We start from the raw sequence: 20,773 nt of genomic DNA on the forward strand, positions 1-20,773 counted from the left end.
GTTGTTGTAATTACACCACTCAGCCACGTCTTCAATCTCCCTCCTGTATGCAGATTCATCACCACTTTTGATGCAGCCCACAACAGTGGTGTCATCAGCAAACTTGTACATGGTGTTGGAGCTGTACTTAGCCACACAGTCATAGGTGTAAAGCAGGTAGAGCAGGAGGCTAAGTACACATCCCTGTGGTGCTCCTGTGCTGATGGAGATTGTGGAGGAGGTGTTTTAGCCAATCTGAACTGACTGTTGTCCACAAGTAAGGAAATCCAGGATCCAATTTCACAAGAAGGTATTGAGGCCCAGGTCTTGAAGTTTACTGATTAGTTTTGAGGGGATGATAGTGTTAAATGCGAGCTGTAATCAAGAAAGAGCATCCTGATGTATGCATCTTCACTGTCCAGATGTTCCAGGGTTGTGTGAAGAGCCAATGTAATAACATCTGCTGTAGAACTGCCGCTTCGGTAGGCAAACTGGAGCAGATCCAAGACACTACTCTGGCAAGAGCTGATGTGCTTCAACACCAGCCTGTCAAAACACTTCATCACTGTGGATGTAAGTGCCACTGAGCATCTGTCATTTAGACGGGTTACCACACTCTTCTTGGGCACTGGTACAATTGAAGCCTGCTTGATGTAGGTGCGTACCACACACTGCTGGAACAAGAGGTTGAAGATATCTGTAAATACACAAGCCAGTTGGTCAGCACAGATCTTCAGTACTCGGCGAGGTACTCCATCCAGACCAGAAGCTTTCCTCGGATTCACTCTCTAGAATGCAGCCTGCACATCATCTTCAGATACTGAGATGAAAGGATCATCGGGACACAAAGGGGTGTGTGTCTGGTCTAATCCGGAATCTCCAGTTCTTCCGAGAGATGGCTTTCCAGAGATCATACCCGCATCTCCTGCAGCATTCTTGATCTCCAGACTTGAATGCCTCTGATCTGGCTCTCAGCAGGTTCCAGGTTTCATTGTTCATTCAGGATTTCTGATTGGGGAAAACCCTGAAGAATTTCATGTGGGCCCACTCATCCGCAGTAGTTTTAATAAAGTTTGTAACTACGCTGGTGCAGTCATTCAAGTCCTCATATGAGCTTTTGAACACTGACTCAAGGCAATCCTGCAACCACTCCTCTGCCTCCTGTGACCTCCTCTTGGTTGTCTTGATCTCTGGAGCCTTGCTCTTTAGGCTCTGTCTGTGTGCAGGTAGTAGGGGTACAGCCAAATGGTCTGACTTGCCAAAATGTGATCGTGGGGAGGAACAACAAGCACTGTTTATCGTAGTGCAGCGGTGGTCTGGTGTGTTGGGATCTCTGGTGCAACAGGTTACATGGGTGACGGTGATTGGGCAGGGTTTTCTTCATACAGGTCTGGTTGAAGTCACCAACTATAATTTGAAATGCGTGGGGATGAGCTGTTCCTTGCTTACAGACAACATCGTGCAGTTTTGTGAGTGCTTTTTTATAATCGGCTGCTGGAGGTCCGTAAACTGCAGTCAGAATCACGGATGAGAACTCCTGAGGCAAATCGAATGGTCTATGTTTAATCGTTAATTGTTCTAAGTCAGGGGGACAAGAGGTTGACACAACCCCAATATCTGTGCACCAATGAGAATTGTCTAAAAATCCTATAGTGCCACCTATTTACTTACCAGAGGTGATGGTTTGATCCATTCTGAAGATCATAAAATCTTCTCGTATCACTGCATCAGGAGGATCTGCATTTAACTAAGTTTCAGTGCAACAAACAATTGAGATCTGCTTCTGATTCAGCAGCCTTGCCCTGAGATCGTCAGTCGTATTTTCCAGTGTCTGTACATTCGCCAACAAGATGCTCGGTGGGGGAGGCCTCATTCCACTCCCCCCCCCGGCCCCCCGTGCTGCAGCCTGGTTTGAATTCCACCTCTCCTGCCGCGCTTTCAGCCATGGCGTTGACCCTTAAAGGTGCCACGCTTAACTGCTGCACATTTAACCGTCAAGCGTGAGCTCTGCAGATCATTGATGTAATTTCGTAGTCCGTTGTTAAGAGGAAATTTACATGCTGCAGAGTGCAACAAAAGTAGTTCTAAATGAGTATATTTAAGAGGAAATCTGGTACAACTTCCTGCAGCCCGCAGAGAATCAGTGACGTCTGCTGGTGCCATCTTGAAGCAGTTATCTAGCGCGTCAAATATAATGAGAAGTTCCAAGCTGCTGTTGAAATGCACGCTGTCCCTTGATTGCTCCTGGTGGTATTGCCCTATATGTACTCCGTGGCCATTTTAGTAAGTACACCTGTACACCTGCTCAAACCTCAACACTGCGCAGAGATCAGTAAAAACCACCAAGAGGATTAATCGAGGTGTCCCTCCCCACTATTTGTGACACTTACTGGGAGCCTCGTATACAAAGGGCATGAAGCATTGTTGATGATTACCTGCACCCATTCCGCAATCCCTTTTCCACTCCCGTCAGGAAGGATGTACAGGAGCACCAGGACTAGGACTGCCGGACCAAGTAAGAGCTTCTTCGTCCACTCTGTGAGACTAATGAATACCCTGCCACCACTAACCCATTTACTGTACTGTTTACCATTTACTCAAGCTGCACACTTCACATGCATTTTATTGACATTTGTGGTAATATTTTGCTTCATATGCAGAAATGATCAAGAGGTTCATTTGTTGATCAGACCAAACAGCAGAACAGGGAAGAAAGGTGATCTAAGTGACTTTGAATGTGGAATGATTCTCGGTGCCAGATGGGGTGGTTTAGGTATCTCAGAAACCTGCTGATCTCCTGAGAGTTTCAGGCACAGCAGTCTGTAAAGTTTACAGAGAATGGTGTGAAGAACAAAAAACATTCAGTAAGTGGCAGTTCTGTCACTTCTCCACCTCCACAAAGATACAATTCAGATTCTCATCACACTTTCCACTGAAATGCCACGAAATGCAACGTCTACCTTCTCTTCATTTCCGATCATCCAGTGACCCACACCATTGTAGACAGACATGGAGTCATATAGCACAGAAGCAGGTCATCCAGCCCCATGCAATGAGCTCTGCAGACAGTTTTCTATCAGAGATGAGTGCCTTTTAGAATTGTCTCTGCTGGTTGAATTTCTTCTTAATTATTATACAATACCAACTTATGGGCACCGCGTACATACAAACTGCATCATGATTGACAGAATCAAGTTTAATTTCACTGGCATATGTCACAAAATTTGTTGTTTTTCAGTAGTACATTGCAATACATAATAATAAAAAACTATAGAAGAGGAAAAAATATATGAAAAAAATATTTAGTGCAAAAAGGGAGGGATGAAAATACTGAGGCAGTGTTCATGAGTTTATTGCCCATTCAGAAATCTGATGGCAGAGAGGAAAAAGTTGTTCCTGAAACATTGAGTGTGTGTCTTCAGGAGTTCAGCTTTTCACCATATCTTGGTGCATGTGGCAGTAATAAACCAAAGCTATTGGGAGACCGGCAGATTGGATTTGCGGTGCTGCAGGCATCTTCTGTCGGATGGGAATGGAGCATTACCGTTTGTCTTCTCCATATCTGTCGCCCATCCCCCACTCAGCTACAACAATCAGGGACTTTGGTCGAGCCAAGCGGAGCTGGGAGCGCTGAACAGACTCACTCACTTATTGAGTCACTGAGGGCGGCTGGTGGCCACCCTTCCCACGCCTGCCTACTCTCTGGTCACCGCAACTTCTGTGAGCCTCTCTGATGTTTTCGTTCATTTCCAACCGACGAATAATTTAGATTATAATAGTTCTCCGGAAAGGGGCCCTGTCGTATTTTGGGAACTGCCTCTATATGGATTTGTTTCAGTCATGGGGAAAAAAAGATGCAATGCAAAGAAGATCAAATAACTGATTGTCAGAGGCTGATATGTGTTGCTCTCTGGTGAATATTTGTTTCGCGAGAAAAGATAAAGAATGACTGGGACTGCAGTATAACAGGATGTCTGTCTGTCTCCTGTACAGCCATAATTCAGCTGCTTCTAGTCTCTTTTCCATTGCTGGAGAAATGGTCCAGCATTCACTTCCATAAGTCAGGATAGAATAATGCAGCACTGCAGTATTCTGCTTTTAGTGTATGTGCTCATCTTCCTGTCCGTTAATATGGTCTTCATTTTTTGGAAAGCTTCTTTCGCCATAACAGGATACATGATACAGATAAATATTGTCTGGCGTCTCTTTTTAAAGTCATGATGTTTATTTATGTGATTCTGATTTGATTTTCACTCCTGGTTTCAGCTGCTTTCTGACCTCCAGTACTTGGTTTACAAGTGAGCAATTGATGTTCAGGTATGATCTTAATATAGTTATAAGGGAAGGATTGGAAGGAAAAGGAGAAGGAGCGAGCATTTTGTGGATGAAGTTCCTTGCATTAAAAATGTAGTCTTTTTAAACTTCATAATTAAGGTTCTATACAGGAGTGTCTTCACCCAGGCATCTGTTTTGAATCAATCATCTGTTCCAATAGTTGGCTGTGATTTCTTAATAAAAAAAAGAAAGCCCTCCCCATGTCTTCTATATACTAATTATGAATTAAAGTTTAATCTCTAGATAGAATCTGTTTATCAAAGGGATTCTATACCTTGGAGGAGATATCAGGGCATTACATTTAATATAAGATTATATATAACACTTGTATTAAAATATTGTATTTATTTAGAGATAGAGTGCCGTAACAGGCCCTTCTGGCCCAATGAGAAGTGTGCACAGCCCAATTACATCTACATGACCAATTAACTTACTAACCCATATGTCTGTGGACTGTGGGAGGAAAACAGAGCACCTGGGGTAGACCCACACAGTCACGGTGAACATAGAACATAGAATAGTACAGCACAGTACAGGCCCTTTGGCCTACAATGTTGTGCCGACTCTTAAACCCTGCCTCCCATATAACCCCCCCACCTTAAATTGAAAGCATACAAACCCCTTACAGACAGCGGCAGGAACTGAACCCGGGTCACTGGTACTGTAAAATGATGCACTAGCTGCTGTGCTAACATTCTGCATTGCAGTTTGTGCTTTGTGTAAACTATAATGCCAGCTCTACTGTTCATACTTGACTCTGGGTTTTTGAAAAGGTATGTTAAGGGGATGTATTATATCGGATTGCCTAATCTAGAAACCCAATCAATTAGTGAGCCAGTCAGTCCTTTATAAAATAAAAAAAAACAGGAAACGCTGGATGTACTGAGCAAATCAGGCAGCGTCTGCCAATGGAGAACCAGAAGTTAATATTTTAGGTCAGAGATCCTGCATCAGTTTGTTGTCTATTATTGCTCTTATTTAAAATGTATTGCATATAGAAAAAGCTATAGAATTAAATGGTATTGGCTTTGAATCTTGTGGTACATCACTGTGTACCTAATGTCAGGTAGGATTTAGTAATATTATAAACTGTTCACTTACTGTAAATACTTTCTTCCTCCCTTTCAGAGTGTTGATGCCTCCTAAGCCTGTAATTATTTCCCATCATACATATTTAAATTTCACTATACATATTTTTGACTGAGAAGATCTAATTCCAGTTTGCAAGTAACAAACATCCTTTGGGTCCAAGCCACATCATCCCATCTCTTTCTCCTTGATTTGTCTCTGAGCTTTGATGTGGTTGACTGGAATATTCTCCACTTGTCTGTTAGAATCACAGTCTATTTACTTTATCTGATTCTTGCCCAATCCATCGGTCTTTGACTTCCTCTCCCTGACACCCACTAGTCTACCATCCTCTACAACTGTGACATAGTGGGAATTGGAACTTGAGTCTATGTGTGTCTATATTGGAGAGAGAGTAAATAAGAAAGATTGTTCAAAGCCTTCGTGATGACTGTTGTCAGTTCTGTTATAAGGTTGACCTATAACACTACAGAAATTGGCATACCTGTGTCCAAAATCAGCAGATAGTTTTGTCAGGAGAAAAAATGAGCATTTGATCATTACAAAAAGTAGTAAGATTGCTTTCCCTTGGAAAGCACTAAGGAGATTTGATAAGTTGTACAGTTGAATAAAGCATTGATGCGAAAGTAGAGTTAAGGTTGACTGTCTAAAATTGCACCACGTATTTTGACTGAATGTGATTCTTGAAAATATATTCCATATACAGTATTATAGATTTGGTCTTTGGCAAAAATATCATGTAAAGGTTTTTCATCAAAGCAATTTTCATTCTTCTTTAAGTTGATCACATAACTGGTCTTTAATCTCAATACAGTCTCAGGTTTGCATTCCATTAATATTATGATTTGTAACAATATACATGTAAGTAACATAATTTGAACATTGGTTGTGAATGTTTGATTGGATGTACTATCAATGAAACCCAAATTATTATCTTTGAGAAAATAAATTTGCACAAATGTCTTCATACATCTGATGTATGCACAGAGAGGTATGATCAGGTCTTGTAGCATAAAGTAATAAATGGGACTCAGTAAATGGAAAAACAAATATTCTTTTGTAACAACTGTTTATGGAGCAATAAATATCTTGGCACATCGTTCATGTATTGCAAGTTGCTCAGTTACAAGATAATAATGACTGCTTTTGAGACTAATAAAATAATTTTCTTGTATCTTGCAAGCAAGTTATACTTTATCCTGCTTAGCTTTTGAATGCTTCAATACCTCATAACACCACCTACTCTTTCCATTAGAAGTGCTTAAAATATTGTTGTAAGTGATTGAAATGCAAAGAACTTATTAGACGCAATAATGATTGAAGTAGATCTCTGTCATGCAGTATTACTAATTTATTTCTATTGTTGTGTATGACCTAAAATGGAAAATATATTTTTAAAGAGTTGTTAGTGGACAGAATGATCTTGAAAAGGGGGCTATCTGTGGTTTGGCAGGTACTACACAGTTGCATTGTGTGACGATTGAATTTAAAATAATTATATTGAGGCTCTGAAGGAGAGATTTGTAAATTCCATTTACTGATGCAGTAGTGCTGCTGTTGGTCTGAACATGCACCAGACTAAATCATTTCACAAGCTTCTGGAGTCCAGTTCATAATATTACCCTCCATCCTATGTCACATTTACCAGTATCATGTCTTTTCATTCAGGACAAGAATGTGCTGGAATGAACAAGTGCTTCAGGTTAGATTTGTAAAGAAGATTTTTGAATACCATTGTGACACAGTCCTTTAGAACATTCACAAAAAAGCTTAAAAGTTATAAATGAAAATTGTGGATAGATTTGGAGCTACAGTGGCAGACTTGCTATAGACTGCCACCTAATGGACATATGACAGTCAAACAGTTTCATTCTTTGTCAAAATGTTCAAATGCATCTAAGAATTTTAAAGTAAGAAAGTGTTCCCAGACAAAGTTCTGTATTAAAAGTATTGTGTGTAGGTAAAGTGAAGAAGATTCACCAGGATTCTGGCTAGAATGGAGGACTGTAGTTACAAGGACTGATTGGCTAGGCTGGTGTTTATTGTTGGTGGAATTTAAGAGCTGAGGGTGACCTTGTAGAGTTTATGAGAAGAGTGAGGGTAGGTTGTCAAAGTCTTTTTCTTGGGAGGAGAGTCTAGATCTAGAAGGCATGGGCTAAGGGTGAAGGGGGAGAAATTTAAAGTGAATCAGAGTGGTCAGTTTTTTTAGAGTGTAACACACATAAAAGTTGCTGGTGAACGCAGCAGGCCAGGCAGCATCTCTAGGAAGAGGTGCAGTCGACGTTTCAGGCCGAGACCCTTCGTCAGGACTAACTGAAGGAAGAGTGAGTAAGGGATTTGAAAGTTGGAGGGGGAGGGGGAGATCCAAAATGATAGGAGAAGACAGGACGGGGAGGAATGGAGCCAAGAGCTGGACAGGTGATTGGCAAAAGGGATACGAGAGGATCATGGGACAGGAGGTCCAGGAAGAAAGACAAGGGTGGGGGGGGGACCCAGAGGATGGGCAAGGGGTATATTCAGAGAGACAGAGGGAGAAAAAGGAGAGAGAGAAAGAATGTGTGTATAAAAATAAGTAACAGATGGGGTATGAGGGGGAGGTGGGGCATTAGCGGAAGTTAGAGAAGTCGATGTTCATGCCATCAGGTTGGAGGCTACCCAGACGGAATATAAGGTGTTGTTCCTCCAACCTGAGTGTGGCTTCATCTTTATAGCAGAGGTGGCCGTGGATAGACATGTCAGAATGGGAATGGGATGTGGAATTAAAATGTGTGGGCACTGGGAGATCCTGCTTTCTCTGGCGGACAGAGCGTAGGTGTTCAGCAAAGCAGTCTCCCAGTCTGCGTTGGGTCTCGCCAATATATCAAAGGCCACATCGGGAGCACCGGACGCAGTATATCACCCCAGCCGACTCACAGGTGAAGTGTTGCCTCACCTGGAAGGACTGTTTGGGGCCCTGAATGGTGGTAAGGGAGGAAGTGTAAGGGCATGTGTAGCACTTGTTCCGCTTACAAGGATAAGTGCCAGGAGGGAGATCAGTGAGGAGGGATGGGGGGGACAAATGGACAAGGGAGTCGCGTAGGGAGCGATCCCTGCGGAATGCAGAGAGAGGAGAGGAGGGAAAGATGTGCTTAGTGGTGGGATCCCGTTGGAGGTGGCGGAAGTTACGGAGAATAATATGTTGGACCCGGAGGCTGGTGGGGTGGTAGGTGAGGACCAGGGGAACCCTATTCCTAGTGGGGTGGCGAGAGGATGGAGTGAGAGCAGATGTACGTGAAATGGGGGAGATGCGTTTAAGAGCAGAGTTGATAGTGGAGGAAGGGAAGCCTCTTTCTTTAAAAAAGGAAGACTTCTCCCTCGTCCTAGAATGAAAAACCTCATCCTGAGAGCAGATGCGGCGAAGACGGAGGAATTGCGAGAAGGGGATGGCGTATTTGCAAGAGACAGGGTGAGAAGAGGAATAGTCCAGATAGCTGTGAGAGTCAGTAGGCTTATAGTAGACATCAGTGGATAAGCTGTCTCCAGAGACAGAGACAGAAAGATCTAGAAAGGGGAGGGAGGTGTCGGAAATGGACCAGGTAAATTTGAGGGCAGGGTGAAAGTTGGAGGCAAAGTTAATAAAGTCAACGAGCTCTGCATGCGTGCAGGAAGCAGCGCCAATGCAGTCGTCGATGTAGCGAAGGAAAAGTGGGGGACAGATACCAGAATAGGCATGGAACATAGATTGTTCCACAAAGCCAACAAAAAGGCAGGCATAGCTAGGACCCATATGGGTGCCCATAGCTACACCTTTAGTTTGGAGGAAGTGGGAGGAGCCAAAGGAGAAATTATTAAGAGTAAGGACTAATTCCGCTAGACGGAGCAGAGTGGTGGTAGAGGGGAACTGATTAGGTCTGGAATCCAAAAAGAAACGTAGAGCTTTGAGACCTTCCCGATGGGGGATGAAAGTATATAAGGACTGGACATCCATGGTGAAAATAAAGCGGTGGGGGCTAGGGAACTTAAAATCATCGAAAAGTTTAAGAGCGTGAGAAGTGTCACGAACATAGGTAGGAAGGGTTTGAACAAGGGGGGATAAAACCGTGTGGAGGTATGCAGAAACGAGTTCGGTGGGGCAGAGTGTGGTGGTTTTCTGGAAAAAGTTACCAGTGGAAGTGGTAGAGGGGCATACATCAATAACATTTTAAAGGTATTTGGAAAACTACTTGGATAACAAAGACATAGAGCAAGGGTTCCCAACTTGGGGTCCACAGACCCCTGTCTTAGAGGTATTGGTAGGTGGCATAAAAAATGTTGGGAACCCCTGTGGTAGGGGGATACAGGCCAAATGAGATTAATGTAGATAGGCCTCACAGTTGATGCGTATGAAGTGGGTTGATAGGTCCTGTTTCTGTACGATAGGATTTCAATGAAGGTGAGAAGAGGAAAGGGGCAGGGAGAGTGTGTAAGGAAAATAGAAAGTGAGACAAATAGGGAGGAGGGATCAGAGGTAAAAAGAGGGAGAGGTGTTGCAGGATTATGGGAATAGAAGCAACACACAAAAAATGCTAGTGGAATGCAGCAGGCCAGGCAGCATCTAAAGGAAGAGGTACAGTCGACGTTTCAGGCCGAGACCCTTTGTCAGGAGTCCAGCATTTTGTGTGTGTGTTGCTTGAATTTCCAGCATCTGCAAATTTCCTCGTGTTTGCGTTATGGGAATAGACTATGGTTAGGGGCAGGAGGAGAGAAGTAATAGAAAATGTTGGGGGGTGGGGGGGGGAGATGTTCCATAGGCCTAATCTCTGGGTACAGAATTTGGATCAAATCAGCCTGGTTTGACTCCTGCTCCCGTCCATCCTCTTTCTTCCCACTTCTCTCCTAGATGCCATGGCTGCACTAGTCAGAGTAAAGTGCTGGTGGCCTGGTAGTAGCACGAGTAGGAGGCACCATGTCAGTGCAGCGTTCGCTTCACTTTCTTCATTAACGTGGGCTTGATCTGAGAGACAGGTGACGTGAATTGAGTTGGTGTGGAGGGAAGCACATGGTAGTTGTTGTGGACCGCCTTTCTAAACAGTTCACTTAGTATGTTTTCTTTCTCATCGATGTTTTAATAATGAACACTTTAATTTGCAGCACACACTAGAGGAGTTCAGCAGGCCAGGCAGTATCATTAATTTTAATTTGCAGTTGTGTTGTTAATTGGTTACAATTTAGAATCCTCAAATGTTCAGCAGCACTTTATATTCCTTCAATGACTGTGATTTGCTATCCAGTGCTTTGTTTTTGTTTCAGCCAAATGGCTTGAATATTTCAAGGTTAGCAGCAACATTGTGTAATATAGTTTCTATGGTGATCTCTTGTAATATTTTCACAGAACAGAAAAAATTAACTGTAGTATTCCAGTATCTGTGATATTTTAGACTGTCAATTTATTTTACCTGAAAGGGATCAGACCTTATAATTTTCCAAAGTATGGTTACATATATACTTTATACCATTACATATATACTTTAAAATAGTTTCTGTGTAATAAGAGTACACTTCTGAGCTTGTAATACAACCCTGGGTTTCTTGTCAGAGCTCTGTATGTAATTCCCATTAGTAGAGTGCACTGTGGTGAAATGGTTTCTATAGTAACCACTGATGTTAACAGCATTTTTAATCATTAAAGAGTTGATTGTTACATCTGGTCATAGAAAATTTATATTTTGTTCTTCATATCATTAGTTTGCTCTGAGACTTTGCTATAAAACTCCTGAGGCTTTTGTTCATGTGAACGTTTTGTTATTTATAAATGTCAGAGCATCCTTTTGAAAATTAATTGGTTCTTACTTCATCCTTTATTTTTATTTCAAGTTATGATCTCCTCTTCTCTTGCCTTTGAATGAAGGAACTGAGCAAACCACAGGCACCAGTCACCAGATCTGTTCTGGGTCTGTGCCATTTAGTACAATTATTTTGACACACAGTGAGATAGATGATGTTCTTGATGTGAAGATTGGACTTTGTCTTGGTAAAGACTGTATGGTAGTCTCCTCCTAATGCTGTTGTGAAAAGATGTATCTGTCACAATGAGGATGTGATGAATTGTATTTATTCCTCAAGGGTTCACTCACTACCTCGGTTGGCAGCAACGTCCGTCAGGACTCAGATGTCTCCATCTGTACTACTAGGCCTCTTTAGTGATAGATATTAAAGTGCATCATCTGTGGTACATTCTGAACCCTTGTTGCTCTCAGTGCTTCTACCAATTGTGGATCAACATCGAGGCTGACTTAAAAGAAACATAGTTTGTGATGCAGCTGAAGTTAAAAAGATATTGATTAGGAGAGTAAAAACATAGAAAAGTAAATATTTTAACATGAGTTTAATAGGCATTTCATCACCTTCCCCTCCCCAGGAGCAATGGTTTGATAATCGGATCCGTGGGCTGAGTTACAACCCTCTGCAGCTTTTTCCGATCCCGTGCATTGGCACCTTCATGCCAGACGGTGATGCAGCCAGTCAGAATGCTCTCCATGGTACATCTGTAGAAATGTGCTATAGAGTCCTTGGTGGAAATTGGAGGATTATCAGGGGATCAGAGGTGGAGAGGGCCAATAACTTTAAATTCCTTGGTGTTATCATCTCAAAGGATCTGGCCTAGGTCCAGCACATGCAGTAAGTGCCATTATAAAATAAGCACCTCGACTCTCTTAGATGTTTGTGAAGATTTGGCATGCCAACTAAAAATTTAAACTTCTCTAGATGCATGGTGGAGAGTATTCTGTCTGGTTGCATCACAGCCTGATGTGGAATCAGAATCAGGGTTAGTATCACCGTCATTTGTCATGAAATCTGTTGTTTTACAGCACCAGTACATTGCATTACTTAATAATAAAAACTATAAATTACAATAAGAAATATATATAAAAAAGTAAATTAAATAGTAGCGCTAAAAGAGAACAAAAAAGAAAAAGAATAGTGAGGTAGCGTTCATGGGTTCATTGTCCATTCAGAAAGCTGATGACGTACGGCCATGATCTGTCAAGAAGCACTTGATTTTGCAATGGTCCCAGAGGACTGGAAGATTGTAATTGTCGCTCCACTCTTTAAGAAGGGAGGAAGGCAAAAGCAAGGAAATTATAAGACAGTTAGCTTAACCTCAGTGGCTGGGAAATTGTTGTAGTCTATTATTAGGGATGAGGTTTCGGAGTACTTGGAGACTAATGATAAAATAAGTCAACGTCAGTCTGGTTTTTGTCGAGGGAAATCTTGCATGACCAATCTGTTAGAGTTCTTTGAGGAGGTAACAAGCAGAGTGGACAAAGAAGAGGCAGTGGATGTCATTTACTTGGATTTTCAGAAGGCATTTGATAAGGTGCCACACATGAGGCTGCTTAAAAAGATAAAATCCTATGGCCTTTGTTACAGGAAAGATACTGGCATGGATAGAGGAATGACTGACATGCAGGAGGCATTGAGTAGGAATGAAGGGAACCTTTTCTGGTTGGCTTGCCAGTGACTAGCGGTGTTCCTCAGGGTTCAGTATTAGGACCGCTACTTTTCACAATGTTTGTCAATGATTTAGATAATGGAATTGATGGTGGTACGTGGTGCTGAAGAAGCAAAACAATTGCAGCAGGGCTTGGACAAATTGGAAGAATGGGCAAAAAATTGCAGATGGAATGTAGTGTTGGGAAATGTACGATGCACTTTGGTAAAAGGAACAGTAGTGCAGACTATTATTTAAATGGAAAGAGGATTCAAAATCAGAAGTACAGAGGATCTTGTGCATGGCTCCCAGATGGTTAATTTACAGGTTGAGGCTGTGGTAAAGAAGGCAAGTGCAATGTTGGCATTTATTTCAAGGGGAATAGAATATAAAAGCAAGGAGATAATGCTGGAGCCTTTATAAGACATTAGTCAGGCTGCATTTGGAGTATTGTTAACAGTTTTGGGCCCCATATCTCAGAAAGGATGTGTTGTCATTAGAGAGTGTCCTGAGGATGATTCTGAAATTGAACGGTTAACATATGAGGAACATTTGTCAGCTTTGGGCCTGTACTCATTGGAATTTAGAAGAATGCAGGGGGATCTCATTGAAACCTATTGAATATTGAAAGGACTAGATAGGGTGGATGTGGAGAGGATGTTTCCTATGCTGGGGGTATCCAGAACTAGAGGGCACAGTCTGAAACTTGAGGGGGCAAGGAGGAATTTTTTAAGCCAGGGAGTAGTGAATCTGAGGAATTCACTGCCACACACTGTGGTGGAGGCCAAGTCCGTGGATACATTTAAGGGGGAAGTTGATCGTTTCCTGATTGTTCAGGGCGTCAAAGGACATGGTAAGAAGGCAGGTGTATGAAGTTGAGTGGGATCCAGGATTAGCCATGATGGGCTGAATGGCCTACTTCTGCTCCTATGTCTTAAGGTCTTATGGTCTAAGAAGCTGTTCCTATAGTGTTGACGGAGTGACTTCAGGCTCCTGTACCACTTCCTTGATGGTAGCAATGCAAAGAGGGAATGTCCTGGGTGATGGGGGCCCTTAATGATGGATGCAGCCTTATTGAGGCATCGTCTTTTAAAGGTGTCCTGGATGCCGGGGAGTATAGTGCCCGTGATGGAGCTGGCTGAGTTTGTAACTTCCTGCTGCTTTTTCTGATCCTGGCAGTGGCCCCTCCACACCAGAATGGTGATTCAACACCGATGCCCTTTAACGGAAAAGTCAACAAAAGATAGTGGGCACAGGCTAGTCAATCACAGATAAAGCCCTCCCCTCCACTGAGAACATATACAAGGAGTGCTGTCAAAGGAAAGTAGCATGCATCGTCAATGATCCGCACCATCCGGGCCATGCGCTCTTCTCACTGCTGCCATCGGGAAGGAGGTACAGGAGCAGGAGCCAAAGATCCCACACCAGTAGGAGCAGGAGACGTTATTCGTTACTCAACCATCAGGGTTCTGAACCAGGGAGGAGAATTTCACTCACCCTCATACTGAAGGTCCAACTGATTCTATAGCCTATGGACTCACTTTCAAGGACACTGTAACTCCTCAATATTATTCTTTACTTATTTATCTATTATTGTTATTTTGTTTGTTTTATTTACACAATTTGTTGTCTTTTGCGCATTCATTGTCTTTGTGGTTTCAATTGATTCTATTGTTTTCCTTTGTATATATTGTGAATGCCTGCAAGAAAATGAATTCCGGGTAATATATAATGACCTATACAGGCATTTTGATATAAATTTACTTTGAATGTTGATTGTACCAAATCTGCTCAAACTCCTAATGAAATACAGCCGCCAGCAGTCTTCTTTGTATTTGCATCACTATGTTGGGCCCAGATAGATCTTCAGAGATGTTGATACCCAGGAACTTCAGGCTGCTCACCTTTTCCACTGTTGGCCCGTCAATGGCGGCTGGTGTGTGTCCTGCTGACCTCCCCTTCATGAAATCCACAATCAGATCCTTGGTCCTTCTGATGTTAAGTGCAAGTTGTTGTTACAACACCACTCAACCAGCTGATCTATCTCACTCCTGTATGCCATCTGAAATTCTGCCAACAATAGTTATGTCATTGGAAACGTGTAGATATCACTTGAGCTGTGCGTAGCCGCATAGTTCTGAGTGTGGAGAGAATGGAGCAGTGGACTGAAGTTATTATGTGTAGACCTGATGGATATGCTGCTTGTCAGAAATGGCTAATTGAAAAATGAACACATGTTTTTGTGCCAAACAAATCTCCTAATGAAATTAGTTGCCAAGATATAAAATTTTGAAGAACTGTAATGCTTTTTTTAATAGTGGATAGAATCCTGTTAAGTATTTGATTAAAATGATATGAACTCCAATAAAGCTTCTCTGAAGCCAAATAATCTTTTAAGCAGCATATTTGATTTTATCTTTGCTTATAATTTTGCAGTGCTGCTGCATTTTCATTTATCTAGACCTTGTAAAGAGCTGCAGAATTCTAGAACAGTAATGGATATGAAATAAACAGTAATATTTAATTTTTAAGTATTGGTTGATTTCACCATTAAAGTATTGACTTTTATCTTTTCCTCCTGATTGGTTCTCAGTGGGCAGAAGCTATGGCTGATACAATATTTGGAAGTGGAACAGATCAGTGGGTGTGTCCCAATGACAGACAACTTGCCCTTCGAGCGAAGTAAGTAGAAATGCAAATTTAATTTTACATTTCAAATGGTTTAAAATATTACAATCTTCTGCTTGTGTGAGTCCAAGTGTTTTGGTAGAAAGACTTCCAGGAAATCTTTGCTCTTGTTAATTTCATCCCCAAGGTTACACTTCCTGATGTTAGCTTGTATAAAACATATTGTACTGTAAAACTCCATTAACCTGCTATTTGATCATTCAGAGATTGTGATTGTTCAGCATCTGTTTCACGAGGTAATTTTTACAATTTCCACTCGTGGGCCCCTGTAATTTATACACTCCCACACACCCACCAATTTGGGCCCTCTTTCACTCATTGAGTTCCTGGTCCCCATTCTCCCTTCCTATCCGTTGGTCCCTTGTTCCCACACTCCATGATCACCTGCTAGGACTCAAGTTCCCACACTCCTCTTATATTCGCTAAGGCCATAAGACATAGGAGCAGAGGGAGAACATTTGGCCCACTGAGTCCGCTCTGCTATTTGATCTTGGCTGATGTATTTTCCCTCTCCACGTCATTCACCTGCCCTCTACCCATAACCTTTGACACCCTGACTAGCAAGAACTTAACAACCTCTGCTTTAAATACAGTTGGTTTTGGTTCATTGGGACACATTGGGACCAGTACATCTGGGGCCAATCAAGTGCTTGCTCCATTTAGCCAAAGTTTCATGGAAATATTGAACACGGCGTAAAAAAGACAAAATACTGTTTAACTGAGTAACAAGTTAAGTATCTAAATAAAATACAGAACAAATTAGAACACTACCAATACTACTGATTGTATGTGACGACGACAGGAAGGCTGTTGTGTGGGAGAGTTTTGAAAGTGGAAAAGCTGTTGCACTGGGGCAGGTCTGTTCTCTCAACCTTGCAGGTCTGAAGTTAGTGTTTTCCCTTTTACCTTTGCTGCTGCTGATGGTTCGTCCAACGCAGTTTGAATGTATAAAAGAACTGTGGTTCAGGAATCTGGTGCACAACACTTTCTTGTTTAGCATTATGTGATCGAAAATTGACTTTATCCAGAGTAACAAACGATAATGACCATTTGCAAGACGTCTTGCTTCATTCTGGGTATTTGACCAAGCACATACAAGCGTGAACCACCCTTGGGCATCTGCCATAATCTTAACACTAGATCTGCAGGAGATTATATAATTTCCTGATGGAGCATTGCAGCATTGAGAAGTGTGGAGGAAATTAAATTAAGCTGGTCTGAGGGTGACTTTTGCAAAAATGGGGAAGTTACACTGAATCTGTACAAACATAGCTTAGGTCACAAGTGGAGTACTCTGATTAATTTCTGCTCATCACACTTTAGAAAGGACGTCTAAGTCCCCGTAGAAGTGATTACCAGAATGCTTCCCAGTTTTGAAGGATGTCTGCTCCAAGGTTAGAATGAAGAAGCTGCTGTTGTTCCCCTTTGAATAAAGTAGGTTGTAAGGAGATTTGTTCGAGAAGTGAAAGATTGTGACTTGGACCAGTCAGGGTCACAGAGGGATGTTGTTCCCACTGGCATAGGATCATTGGCACATTGGTCCTCATAAATCAGTATTCCATGCAGGATTAGGGATGTTAAGGTGAAGTTGGTGAGGTCTAATTTTGAGTATTGTGTGGATTACCTACAGGACAGTTATCAATAAGATTGACAGAGTACAGATAAAATTTGCACGAATGGCAGATGGTTTATGGATTAAGAGTTGCAGATTTAAAGTGATGGGCAAAAGATACAAGCTGGCTGGTGGTGTAGTGGCATCTTCACTGAGGTGAGAGGTCCCAGGTTCGAGTCCGGCTGGCTCCTTGTACACTTTCCATCTGTGCTGGGTTGAGCTTTGAGCTAGCAACTTGGATTCGTAAAAAAAACAGACAAATGCTACAGAAACGGCAAGATTGCTGCCCGATGCACCACAAGCCACGGGAAAAAAATCAATAACAAAAGATACGAGAGGATGTGATGAAAGTCATTTTTACCCAGAAGCATTGGGAATTTGCCACCTGTAAGAATGATAGAAATTGAATCAATGCCTATAAAAGAGAATTGGATAGGTATTGAAGGAAAGGTTTTCAGAATTTTTAGAGAAAGAGCAGGGATACAAGAATGATGGGATTGCTGTGCTTTGAGCTTGCATTGACACAAAGAACTGAAAAACCCTCTGTGCTGGGGAGAAAAAAGCTCTGAGGCTATTCATCTTTCACTGTCCTGGTCATTTGACATTGGAAGAATTTTTTTTCGCAACTGCAAGACTTTTTTTTACAATATTTAATTTGGCCACTTTTGTGAAGGTATTGAGTTTAGGCTTCCATGCTCTCCTAACTGATGATGATGATAGAGTGTGGGTGTATTGGTGTATTGTTAAAAATAACAAAATGTAACTGTTATATTCATTTTGCAAAAGGCTCAAAACCGGTTGGTCAGTGCACACGAATGAAACAGCCAAACAGCGACAGGATCAGATGCTTGCTGAACATGAAATCGCAGTGATCCTGGAAGTCATCAAGAGAGCAGAGAAGTTGGATCTGATTGAGCAACGTCGCATTGGGTATGCCAAACCATTTGACAAACGCAATCCTGCCTTGCAATTCTATTATGGAGAATTTGACTCCGGTAGAAGGAACCAGAGGTTCATCACCAGACTTGAGAGAATAGATGTGCAAGAATTTGTGTTATTGTCATTCGCCATGCCTGCTGAGCACATTCCTTTCTGTAAATAACTGAGAACAATGTGGGTGTAGAAGTGCTGGTGCAATATATGATAAGTCAATAAACTTGATTAAATTTAAACATGGATAAACATGAAACAATGTACCTCATAGAAGGAATAAGAAGGGGACATTATTCATAGGGAATTAAAAGGCAAAATGTGGTATTGAATCATATGCTGAAGGAGGCTACTTAAAAAAAATTGAGATTTATTATCACATAAATTTATGTTCAGAAGTCCAGAAGTTATGTTAAACTTCTGTTAGACATAAGACTATAAGGTATAGGAGTAGAATTAGGCTGTTCAGCCCATCGAGTCTGTTCTGCAATTTCATCATGGCCGATTTATTTTCCTTCTCAACCTCACTCTCCCCACAACTTTTTGATTGATTAAACTTAATTTACAGTACCACGAGAAATTCTGGATTCCTCATTGTGAAAAGAATAAAGTGTTCCTGAACTAAGCATAAAGAAAAGGAGAACAGTAACATCAGGACTGACAGGTTATAGTTATCAGGGAAGAATCTCCGGAAAATAAAACCTAAGGGATGAGGTATACCCTGGAATAAGCTTCTAAAATTGGGAAGGGTTTTGGAGGGATAGATGGGCTTCGTGAAAGGCTTCAGGAAGATGTTTCCACTCGGGAGAGGAATCCAAAACCAAGGTCTTTTGCAGTAAATCCAATAAGTAATTCGGGATCTATTGCAGGTGCCCAATATTTAGCTTTGTTGCTGTCACTTCCATTTATGTAAGTCTTTAGCACATCGAAGCCATTGTTTAGACACAATGCACAATGAATGTCATACTTAAACTGCTGCAATGTGTCAAGGCCCATGAGAACGCAGTAGCTTAAGCAGAGTCCTGCTTCTGTGCAAGAGTAAAAAACCCTTTTCTGGGCTGTAACTAGAGAGTGAGGTGTCTACATTTCCAGGGTACTTGGCCCCTTTTTAACTTTACAAATGTCATTAGATCACATCTTCCAGTTCCCTGACCCAAAATTCCTGGGCACCACGCTCCGTAGCTGTGGTAGAAGGAAGACGCAGAAGTGGCAGCCTTTGATGGAGAGCAGTGGAAGAACGCTCATGCAGAGTAGAAATACTGGCGATAGACCAGTCGATCTAGATTGTCTCATTCTTCACTGTAATTCTTTATGATACTGGTGGAAGTAGTACAAGTGTAGACAGATCTGTTGCCAACTTGGTCCCAAGATATCAATACAATTATACAGAAGGCAAGACAGCAACTCTACTTCATTAGGAGTTTGAAGAGGTTTGGTATGTCAACAAATACACTCAAAAACGTCTATGGATGCACCGTGGAGGGCATTCTGACAGGCTGCATCACTGTCTGGTATGGAGGGGCCACTGTACAGGACCGAAAGAAGCTGCAGAGGGTTGTAAATTTAGTCAGCTCCATCTTGGGTACTAGCCTACAAAGTACCCAGGACATCTTCAAGGAGTGGTGTCTCAGAAAGGCAGCGTCCATTATTAAGGACTTCCAGCACCCAGGGCATGCCCTTTTCTCACTGTTACCATCAGGTAGGAGGTACAGAAGCCTGAAGGCACACACTCAGTGATTCAGCAACAGCCTCTTCCCCTCTGCCATCCAATTCCTAAATAGACATTGAACCCTTGAAAACTACCCCACTTTTTAAATATATATTATTTCTGTTTTGTTTGCACAATTTTTAATCTATTCAATATACGTGTAGTGTAGTTGATTTACTTATTTATTTATTATTACTATTATTATTTTATTATTATTATTTTCTTCTTCTTCATTGAATTGCTGCTGTTAAGTTAACAAATTTCATGTCACATGCTGGTGATAATAAACCTGATTCTGATTTAGAAAAAACTTAATGGTTGATCTGAAAGACATTCTTGATTGGTAAAACTGAGAATACATCAGCTCTTCCTCTTGGTGACAATGTTGCCTGCTTTCTCTCGTCCTTTATGGTAAGATCATTGAATTACTTTCAGTGTTCAGTCATCTTTTGTCACTAACATTTTCCCACTGGTGACAGAGCTGCTGTTTCCTACAGAAGCATGCTTTGGGATGGGAACACAGTGTTGGTGATGTTCACAGACATCACAGGTTAAAGAGGTTGGCATGTCCCAGTCAACTCTTCCCAACATATCAATGCACCGTAGACAGCATTCTGTCTGGGTGCATAATGGCTTGGTATGGTAACTGCTCTGCACGTGACCAGAAGAAGCTGCAGAGACCTATGGACACAGCTCAGCACATCATGAGAACCAGCCTCCCCTTCATGGACTCTGTCTATACTTCTTGTTGCCTCAGTAAAGGAGCCAGCGTGATCACAGCCCCCACCCACCCATGACAGTCTCTCTTCTCCCCTCCCTCACTGGACAGAAGATATAAAAGCCTGAAAGCACATACCAGCAGGCTTAATGACAGCTTCTGTCCCATTGTTATCACACTCTTGAATGGACCTCTTGTATGTTAAGATGGATTATTGGCTTCACATACTGTGATCATAACGTCATTATGATCTTGCACTTTATT

The 20,773-nt window shown here is 41.9% G+C and overlaps 1 protein-coding gene across 3 annotated transcripts in view; it reads left to right on the forward strand.

Annotated features, from left to right (window-relative positions):
* The window catches only part of LOC134336817 (rab effector Noc2-like), a 258,174-nt gene that overhangs the window by 78,836 nt on the left and 158,565 nt on the right, over window positions 1–20,773 (forward strand). For 2 of the 3 annotated variants that reach the window (XM_063031313.1, XM_063031312.1), the window contains 2 exons: window positions 15,447–15,535; window positions 17,940–18,083. In XM_063031313.1, the coding sequence (XP_062887383.1) occupies window positions 15,459–15,535; window positions 17,940–18,083 (221 nt within the window). In that variant the 5' untranslated portion in view covers window positions 15,447–15,458. Of the gene's footprint in view, window positions 1–4,255; window positions 4,297–15,446; window positions 15,536–17,939; window positions 18,084–20,773 lie in introns of those variants that run through there. The other variant, XM_063031314.1, reaches the window with a different exon arrangement.

This window comes from Mobula hypostoma, chromosome 23 (genome assembly GCF_963921235.1).
Source record: "Mobula hypostoma chromosome 23, sMobHyp1.1, whole genome shotgun sequence".
Classification (NCBI taxonomy): Eukaryota; Metazoa; Chordata; class Chondrichthyes; order Myliobatiformes; family Myliobatidae; genus Mobula; species Mobula hypostoma.